The following is a 10368-nucleotide window of genomic DNA, read 5'->3' as shown; positions in this document are numbered from 1 at the left end:
CCGCCCAAGTAACGTTAGCTGTGCTCCTACGCCTAGTGAGAATATAGTTCCCAGTATTTATACGATTAAAAATGGGCTCTGTCTCATATAGCCTTGTTATTTGTACACGCTGTGACTATACAGATCACAACATGTAAATAGGAAAATGTTTGCATTATTTTGTCACTTATTGGGATTACTATGCTAACAGTATCCATTTACATCATCCATTAAACTTCCTCAGCTGTCGAAGGAAATACAACCTCTGCTGGGCCTTTTTAACAATGGAGTCATGATTGTCCCACTTCAGGTCCTGAGAGATGGTGATTCCCAGGAACCTGAATGACTCCACTGCAGTCACAGGGCTGTTCATGATGGTGAGTGGGGGGAGTGCAGGGGGGTTCTCCTAAAGTCCACGATCATCTCCACTGTTTTGAGCGTGTTCAGCTCCAGGTTGTTAAGACTGCACCAGACAGCCAGCTGCTCAACCTCTTGTCTGTAAGCAGACTCATCACCGTCCTGGATGAGGCCGATGACTGTAGTGTCGTCTGCAAACTTCAGGAGCTTGACAGAGGGGTCTTTAGAGGTGCAGTCGTTGGTGTACAGGGAGAAGAGCAGAGGGGAGAGAACACATCCCTGAGGGGCACCAGTGTTGGTGGAGCAGCTGCTTGATGTGAATTTCCCCAGTCAGTCTAAGAGTGAATTTTGGACTTAATTTATTATTTCTTTAATACCATATTTTTCGGAGTATAAGTTGCACCTTAGTATAAGTCGCATCAGTCCAAAAATACGTCATGATGAGGGAAAAAACATATATAAGTGGCACTGGGCTATTAGTCACATTTATTCAGAACCAAGAACCAAGAGTTCACAGTACCGTCTCCAGCCGTGAGAGGGCGCTCTGTGTGTTCAGTGTAGACTACAGGAGAACTGAGCAGAACAGAGCTGCTGACTATAAGTCACAGGACCAGACTAACTATGAAAAAAGTGCGACTTTTAGTCCGGAAAATATGGTACTGGTGTTAAAGCTGTTATCTTTCTGAAATGATCCGTGATGCTGATGCTCTCCAGACTCAGAGAAACTCCTCTTTGTTCATAACTCCTCCTCTAGCCCCAGCTGGCCCGCTTTGGCCCAAGGTTTTCATCTGGCCAAAAAACCCTGGCCGTAGGCCCCGAGGAAGCCCCAACGAGGCACGATCAAGCCCCGGAAGTGACAGTGGAAACGCGACAAGCCCTGGCACGCAATAGCACACCCGCTTTAAGCTCGACAGTGGAAACACGGCTATTGACACTTACACCAACTCTATCCTGGAGCACATCAACAGATGTATGAGTGACCACACACAAAAAAATAAACATTTAGCCCAATCAGAAGCCCTGGATGAACAGAGAGGTTTGCCTCCTGCTCAAAGCAAGAGATGCAGCCTTCAGGTCTGGAGACCGGCTCAGTCTGAGTCAACCTGAGGAAGGGTATCTGCCAGGCCAAACTCACACATAAACAGAGGATTGAAGAACACTTCAATTATTCAGACCCCCGGCGTATGTGGCAAGGCATACAATCTATCACAGATTACAAACCACCTAACTCTGTGCCCCCCTCCAGCTCTGCCTTCCTCCCAGACGAGCTCAATCACTTTTATGCTTGTTTTGATCCAAATAATAATAATAAGATCTCACTCAAGGCTGAGCATCATCCCAGTGAACTGCCTCTCACACTCTCCACATCAGATGTTTACCATACACTACGTAAGCTGAATGCACGGAAAGCAGCTGTCCCTGACGGAGTACCTGGTCGTGTGTTTAAAGCATGTGCAGAGCAGCTGGCTGAGGTCTTCACTCACATTTTCAATCTGTCCCTGACCCACACTACTGTCCCCACTTGCTTCAAAACCTCCACCATCGCACCAGTACTAAAGCTCTCCACTGCTTCCGTCCCTAACGACTTCCGTCCTGTTGCATTGACCCCCATCACTGCCAAGTGATTTGAGAAACAGGTTGCCATTCCAAGTTGATTGATTATTACTCTTTACAGTGCGTGGAATGGTGCGCTGTGATTGGTTATTACTCTTTACAGTGCGTGGAAGGGTGCACTGTGATTGATTATTACTCTTTAAAGTGCGTGGAATGGTGCGCTGTGATTGGTTATTACTCTTTACAGTGCATGGAAGGGTGCACTGTGATTTGTTATTACTCTTTACAGGGCGTGGAAGGGTGCACTGTGATTGGTTATTACTCTTTACAGGGCGTGGAAGGGTGCACTGTGATTCGTTATTACTCTTTACAGTGCGTGGAAGGGTGCGCTGTGATTGGTTGTTACTCTTTACAGTGCGTGGAAGGGTGCGCTGTGATTGGTTATTACTCTTTACAGGGCGTGGAAGGGTGCACTGTGATTTGTTATTACTCTTTACGGTGCGTGGAAGGGTGCACTGTGATTGGTTATTACTCTTTACAGGGCGTGGAAGGGTGCACTGTGATTGGTTATTACTCTTTACAGTGCGTGTAATGGTGCGCTGTGATTGGTTATTACTCTTTACAGTGCGTGGAAGGGTGCACTGTGATTGGTTATTACTCTTTACAGTGCGTGGAAGGGTGCACTGTGATTGGTTATTACTCTTTACAGGGCGTGGAAGGGTGCACTGTGATTTGTTATTACTCTTTACGGTGCGTGGAAGGGTGCACTGTGATTGGTTATTACTCTTTACAGGGCGTGGAAGGGTGCACTGTGATTTGTTATTACTCTTTACGGTGCGTGGAAGGGTGCACTGTGATTGGTTATAACTCTTTACAGGGCGTGGAAGGGTGCACTGTGATTGGTTATTACTCTTTACAGGGCGTGGAAGGGTGCACTGTGATTGGTTATTACTCTTTAAAGTGCGTGGAATGGTGCGCTGTGATTGGTTATTACTCTTTACAGTGCGTGGAAGGGTGCACTGTGATTCGTTATTACTCTTTACAGTGCGTGGAAGGGTGCGCTGTGATTGGTTGTTACTCTTTACAGTGCGTGAAATGGTGCGCTGTGATTGGTTATTACTCTTTACAGTGCGTGGAAGGGTGCGCTGTGATTGGTTGTTACTCTTTACAGTGCGTGGAAGGGTGCGCTGTGATTGGTTGTTACTCTTTACAGTGCGTGAAATGGTGCGCTGTGATTGGTTATTACTCTTTACAGTGCGTGGAAGGGTGCGCTGTGATTGGTTATTACTCTTTACAGTGCGTGGAAGGGTGCGCTGTGATTGGTTATTACTCTTTACAGTACATGGAAGGGTGCACTGTGATTGGTTATTACTCTTTACAGTGCATGGAAGGGTGCGCTGTGATTGGTTGTTACTCTTTACAGTGCGTGGAAGGGTGCGCTGTGATAGGTTGTTACTCTTTACAGTGCGTGAAATGGTGCGCTGTGATTGGTTATTACTCTTTACAGTGCGTGGAAGGGTGCGCTGTGATTGGTTATTACTCTTTACAGTGCGTGGAAGGGTGCGCTGTGATTGGTTATTACTCTTTACAGTGCGTGGAAAGGTGCACTGTGATTGGTTATTACTCTTTACAGGGCGTGAAATGGTGCGCTGTGATTGGTTATTACTCTTTACAGTGCGTGGAAAGGTGCACTGTGATTGGTTATTACTCTTTACAGGGCGTGAAATGGTGCGCTGTGATTGGTTATTACTCTTTACAGTGCGTGAAATGGTGCGCTGTGATTGGTTATTACTCTTTAAAGTGCGTGGAAGGGTGCGCTGTGCTTGGTTGTTACTCTTTACAGTGCGTGGAAGGGTGCACTGTGATTGGTTATTACTCTTTAAAGTGCGTGGAATGGTGCGCTGTGATTGGTTATTACTCTTTACGGTGCGTGGAAGGGTGCGCTGTGATTGGTTATTACTCTTTACAGTACATGGAAGGGTGCACTGTGATTGGTTATTACTCTTTACAGTGCATGGAAGGGTGCGCTGTGATTGGTTATTACTCTTTAAAGTGTGTGGAATGGTGCGCTGTGATTAGTTGTTACTCTTTACAGTGCGTAAAATGGTGCGCTGTGATTGGTTATTACTCTTTAAAGTGTGTGGAATGGTGCGCTGTGATTGGTTGTTACTCTTTACAGTGCGTGGAAGGGTGCACTGTGATTGGTTTAGCGCAGTGGTTCTCATCTCCAGTCCTCAGGACCCACTGCTTTGCATATTGTGTATGTCTCCCTTATTTAACACACCTGATTCAGATCATCAGCTCGTTAGGATGGACTCCATGAACTGAAATGAGTGTGTCAGATAAGAGAGACATACACAATGTGTTAGAGCAGTGGGTCCTGAGGACTGGAGTTGAGAACCACTGGTTTAGTGGATATATCGCAATCAGCAAAAAAGGGAGACTGGTGCTTGTCACGGTTTGGAAAAAAGGGAAAAAACATGACCTAATAACTCTGCGAATATCGCATTTTGCATAACATTTTAAAGGGATTTTTCAATACCAACCAGACACAATACTGATATTGGTTTTGGAACCAAACTCTTCAAATATACATTCATATAAAAACACCAATAAGGAGTTTTGACTTAATGTGCAGTGCTCATGTTTAATCAATGGATTGTGTAAGATCTATTGGTTGATCTTGTGTGTGTGTGTGTGTGTGTGTGTGTGTGTGTGTGTGTGTGCATGTTCAGCTGCAGCACCTTGCGGGCGATGGGCTCCTGTCCCGGGCTCAGACCGTACCAGCTCAACAGCTTGTTCCAGCCGGCGGCCGGCAGCAGGATGTAGTCCAGCTCATCGATCAGGTGCTGCTTGAGGCCCAGCACGTCCCCGTCTGCACACACACACACACAGGCGTGTCACACACACACACACAAACACTCACATGCACACACACTCACACACAGGTGCCACACACACACACTTCCTAAAAGAATTTGCAGATTTCCTCTCAGATCTTCTGGTTATGGTTGACGTTTACTGACCTAATAAACTCCTTTGGAGTCAAGCAAAATGTCACCGGGCCCACTCATCGTTTTAATCATACACTAGATTTAATTATATCGCATGGAATCGATCTTACTGCTATAGATATTGTACCTCAAAGTGATGATATTACAGACCATTTCCTTGTATCGTGCATGCTGCGTATAACTGATATTAACTATATGTCGCAGCAATACCGTCTGGGCAGAACTATTGTTCCAGCCACCAAAGAAAGATTCGCAAATAACCTGCCTGATCTATCTCAACTGCTATTTGTACCCAAAAATACACATGAATTAGACAAAATGACTGACAACATGGGCACTATTTTCTCTAATACATTAGAAGCTGTTGCCCCGATCAAATTGAAAAAAGTTAGAGAAAAACGTACTGTGCCATGGTATAACAGTAATACTCACTCTCTAGAAATTAACTCGTAGTCTTGAACGCAAATGGAGAAAAACTAACTTAGAAGTTTTTAGGATTGCATGGAAAAACAGTATGTCCAGCTATAGACAGGCTCTAAAAACTGCTAGGGCAGAGCATATCCACAAACTCATTGAAAATAACCAAAACAATCCAAGGTTTTTATTTAACACAGTGGCTAAGTTAACAAATTACCAGACGCCACCTGATTCAAATATTCCACCAACGTTAAATAGTAATGACTTTATGAATTTCTTCACTGATAAAATAGATATCATTAAAAATACAATAGCGAATGTAGATTCTACAGCATCTAACACTTCAGTTTCATCCATCGCACCCAAAGATAAACTGCAGTGCTTTACAAAAATAGGACAGGAAGAGCTAAATAAACTTATCACTGTATCTAAACCAACAACATGTTTATTAGATCCTGTACCCACTAAATTACTGAAAGAGTTGTTACCTGTAGCCGAAGAACCGCTTCTCAATATCATTAACTCGTCGTTATCTTTAGGTCACGTCCCAAAAACATTCAAGCTGGCGGTTATCAAGCCTCTTATTAAGAAACCAAAACTAGATCCTAGTGTACTGGCAAATTATAGGCCTATTTCAAATCTTCCATTTATGTCTAAAATTTTAGAAAAAGTTGTGTCTGCTCAATTGAGCTCCTTCCTGCATAAAAATGATATGTATGAAGAATTTCAGTCAGGTTTCAGGCCCCACCATAGCACAGAAACTGCACTTGTTAAAATTACAAATGACCTGCTCCTTGCGTCAGACCAAGGCTGCATCTCATTTCTAGTCTTACTTGATCTTAGTTCTGCGTTCGACACCATAGATCATGACATACTCATAGATCGATTACAAAACTATACAGGTATTCAAGGGCAGGCTCTAAGATGGTTTAGATCCTACCTGTCCGATCGCTACCATTTTGTTTACTTAAATGGGGAGTCATCTCATTTATCATCAGTAAAATATGGAGTGCCACAAGGATCTGTCCTAGGTCCCCTTCTATTTTCAATATACATGTTGCCCCTTGGTAATATTATTAGAAAATACGGAATTAGCTTCCACTGTTATGCTGATGATACTCAGCTATATATCCCAACGAGACCAGATGAAACTTCCCAATTATCTAAGCTAACAGAGTGTGTTAAAAATGTAAAAGATTGGATGACACACAATTTTCTCCAATTAAATTCGGATAAGACAGAGATATTAATTATTGGACCAAAAAAACACTACACAGAATCTTGTAGATTACAATCTGCAACTAGACGGATGTACTGTTACTTCCTCTACAGTCAGAAATCTGGGTGTTATATTAGACAGCAACTTGTCTTTTGAAAATCATATTTCCAATGTTACAAAAACTTCATTCTTCCATCTTAGAAACATTGGCAAGCTACGAAACATGTTATCTGTTTCTGATGCAGAAAAGCTAGTTCATGCATTCATGACCTCTAGACTGGACTATTGTAATGCACTTCTAGGTGGTTGTCCTGCTTCTTCAATAAACAAGCTACAGGTCGTCCAAAATACAGCAGCTAGAGTCCTTACGAGGTCAAGAAAATATGATCATATTACCCCGACTTTACAGTCTCTGCACTGGCTACCTATTAAGTTCCGTATCAGTTATAAAGTATCATTACTTACCTATAAGGCCCTGAATGGTTTAGCTCCTGCGTACCTAACTAGCCTTCTACCACGCTACAACCCATCACGCACCCTAAGGTCACAAAACGCTGGACTTTTGGTCGTTCCTAGGATAGCAAAGTCCACTAAAGGAGGTAGAGCTTTCTCACATTTGGCTCCTATACTCTGAAAGAATAGCCTTCCTGATAATGTTCGGGGTTCAGACACACTCTCTCTGCTTAAATCTAGATTAAAAACGCATCTCTTTCACCAAGCATTTGAATAATGTATCTCTTAAATTGTGAGTGTAGTTGCATCTGATCAAATGTGCATTTTTATTCATTAGCTTGGGTTTAACTAATTTTAGTTTGTTGGATCAGCAGCTATGCTAATGATGTCTATATTTTGTTTCTATGTTTTGCCACGTCTGGATCCAGAACACCTGAGAAGAGATGATGCTGACCTACAAGTGTGACTGCATCATATAACAATTATTAATTAATAATATTAATAATGTTCATCGTCTAGCTGACTACGACATATACATTTTTCTAAAAATCCTGTCAAACGTACACAAACTCACAGTCACCACTTATAAGCTATTACTAAATATTGTAGAGATGTAAATTTCTGTAAAGTTGCTTTATAATGATTTGTATTGTAAAAAGCACTATACAAATAAACTTGAATTGAATACACACACGTCTGTCTCACACACACAGGTGTCTGTCACACACACACACACACACACACACATAGGTGTCTGTCTCACACACACACAAACACAGGAGTCTGTCTCACACACACACACACTAGAGCTGGGCGATATATCTAATGATATGATCATGCAAATCTAATCAGTAAAGCTGCTTCCGTGATCACCGCTAAAATCTCCATCCATCACATAATTGGAGTGGCATTTAATAGACAGCAAAGGTGGGACTTTCAAGACACAAGCAAGTCTTCAAGTCATATCCAAGTCTTCAAAGGGTTAAAGTTAATGAGATAATTAAGTGACTAATTAAATGATGATTGTGCATTAATGATGAACACCTGTTGTTATTGAGAACTACAGAGAATCAGATGTTGATGTTTTATTGGTTAAAGTGATGCCACCATCATGGAGATCAGTGTTTGCTTTAGTGGGGCTCTTGACCCTTGACTGTCGTGTTAGATGTCTTTATGTAGCATTGCATGAGGTGCTGTAAAGCAGAGAGAAGAAATTAATCTGTATGTGATAGGTGGTCAGATTACAATCAAATTAACATTAGCTCTGTATAAGTTTAGCATAATCAACCCAGTAAAACTACACTATGGAAAAAAAATGACAGTAAGTGAATTTTAAATCTACTAAGTGCATACAACATTTGAAAAACTATACTCTGTAGACACACACAGACATCAAGAACCAGCATATGACTCTCAACAGTGGTGACAGTCAACAAGATGTTGCATGCTGGGTAAAACCTTAGTAAAAACTCCCATCATGCACTGCAGTATGAAAAATTGTCACCACTGTTGAGGATCGTGTGATAAGTGTGTTTGTCTAAACCTGAACTGATTGGCTCCTTTCGTGTCTTTCAACATTGAAGCATTGTGATTTTTTTAACTTCAGTTCAGTAATAGCTGAGTGTCAGTCTACTATCCAAAGATAAACACCATTTCATGATGTTCAGTCATCATGAGTTAGAAGCAGAAAGAGCATAAGATCATCTGTTACTGCAAGGTTTGACTCAGCAATGCAGACATGTCTCTTGCGAAAACAATATTGCAATTGTTTTGAATCAAATTGTTTTTGAGTTAGTAAAAGGGTGAAGACACTACCTAGAGCAAACCCTGACCACAATTATGGTGGCAGAGTGTTTTTTTTCTTTTACTTTTTTTTTTTTCAGTTGAAGGCTGTGGCTAAACTCAGTTGTAGTTCTTGTGTCTCTCTTTACTTCAGTGGTGTTGATTGTTAACAGCAGAAGTTCATCACTAATGCACAATCATCATTTAATTAGTCACTAAATTATCTCAACTTTAACCCTTTGAGGACTTGAATATGACTTGAAGACTTGCTTGTGACTTGAAAGTCCCACCCCTGATAGACAGAGCCGTAGATCGCTGACAAGACACGCCATATCGCTCTCATTATCGAAGGCGATTCATCTGGGATAATGAACACGATATGGCGTGGCTTGTCAGCGATCTACGGCTCTGTCTATTAAATGCCACTCCAATTATAAGCAGGTGATGGAGATTTTAGCGATGACCACGGAAGCAGCTTTACTGCTTAGATGCGCATGATCATATCATTAGATATATCGCCCAGCCCTAGCACACACACAGGTGTCTGACACACACACACACACACACCTGTGAGCAGGCCCGAGTTGTCCACGGGTCCGGGGTACACAGTCTGCTCGCCCATCTGGTATTTGTCCCAGCTGTCGAAGCCCACATACTTCTTCCATTGCTTGAACCAGCGACTGTCCACCAGATACCTGCGGGAGACCGGACGTGACGTCACTCACACACAAACACACACTCCTGACTGACTGAGAACATGACATTCACGTGGATCAGCTGTCATTCATCTGAACACGCGTTTACTGTGGCACTGCGGCAGAGACACGGTGAAAGGAGCGACGCTCTCACCGGCGTGTGTGTGATCTGTAATTATAATAACTATAATAATAATAATGACGATGATGTTGTTGTTGTTGTGAGTGCGAGTGTCTGACCCGACCGTGACGCGGCTCTGACTGACTGTGACTGACGGACTGTGAGACTCTGAGGAGCGGCGCGTCTCACCAGGTGTCCGCTCTGCGCAGCGGCGTCTTCAGGAGCGTCGCGATCTCTCCTCTCTGCGTCTCCACATCCGCCGCGCCGCCTTCCGCCATCTTCACTCGCGCACTGCATGCTGGGAAGCGACGCTCGCGTCAGCACGCTACGCACGGCGCCGACCGCATGACGTCACGGCGCGCCTCTTCTTCTTCTTTAGAGTTTATCGGCAGCTTGCATCCATTATTGTTGCACTACCGCCATCTTCCGGATTTATTTTCCTTTAATATCCATTTACATCATATTCTTCTCATCAGACCTGATCTTGATTAAAAAAAAAACTAAAATATTTCCTCTGCTTTGTTCATTCTCCTCACTTTACAGTATTTCCCTCATTCCTGTCCCTATTATTCCAACTTTTCCTAACTCTTCCATCATATTTTTCCTCTGTTCTTCATATTGTTTGCAACTCAACAACACATGCTCTATAGTTTCTGCAACCTGACAACAACCACAACAACCAGTTGGGTGCTTTCTTATCATGTGTTATGTGCTATTCAGATTACTATGACCTATCCTTAATCTTGTCATAACTATTTCTTCTTTTCTATTCCCTCC

The 10368-nt window shown here is 42.8% G+C and overlaps 1 protein-coding gene across 2 annotated transcripts in view; it reads right to left on the bottom strand.

Moving 5' to 3' along the window:
• LOC127968521 (ubiquitin carboxyl-terminal hydrolase 15) overlaps nt 1-9941 on the bottom strand; it is a 34542-nt gene extending 24601 nt beyond the window's left edge. For both annotated transcript variants that reach the window (XM_052569800.1, XM_052569808.1), the window contains exons 1-3: nt 9781-9941; nt 9343-9470; nt 4635-4765 (exon numbers count right to left, since the gene is read on the bottom strand). In XM_052569800.1, the coding sequence (XP_052425760.1) occupies nt 4635-4765; nt 9343-9470; nt 9781-9869 (348 nt within the window). In that variant the 5' untranslated portion in view covers nt 9870-9941. The remainder of the gene's footprint in view (nt 1-4634; nt 4766-9342; nt 9471-9780) is intronic.
• Between the last annotated feature and the right edge of the window lie 427 nt (nt 9942-10368).

Source organism: Carassius gibelio, chromosome A4 (assembly GCF_023724105.1).
Source record: "Carassius gibelio isolate Cgi1373 ecotype wild population from Czech Republic chromosome A4, carGib1.2-hapl.c, whole genome shotgun sequence".
Classification (NCBI taxonomy): domain Eukaryota; kingdom Metazoa; phylum Chordata; class Actinopteri; order Cypriniformes; family Cyprinidae; genus Carassius; species Carassius gibelio.
Note: the sequence above shows the minus strand (reverse complement) of the source record. Positions and strands in the feature narration are given on the sequence as shown.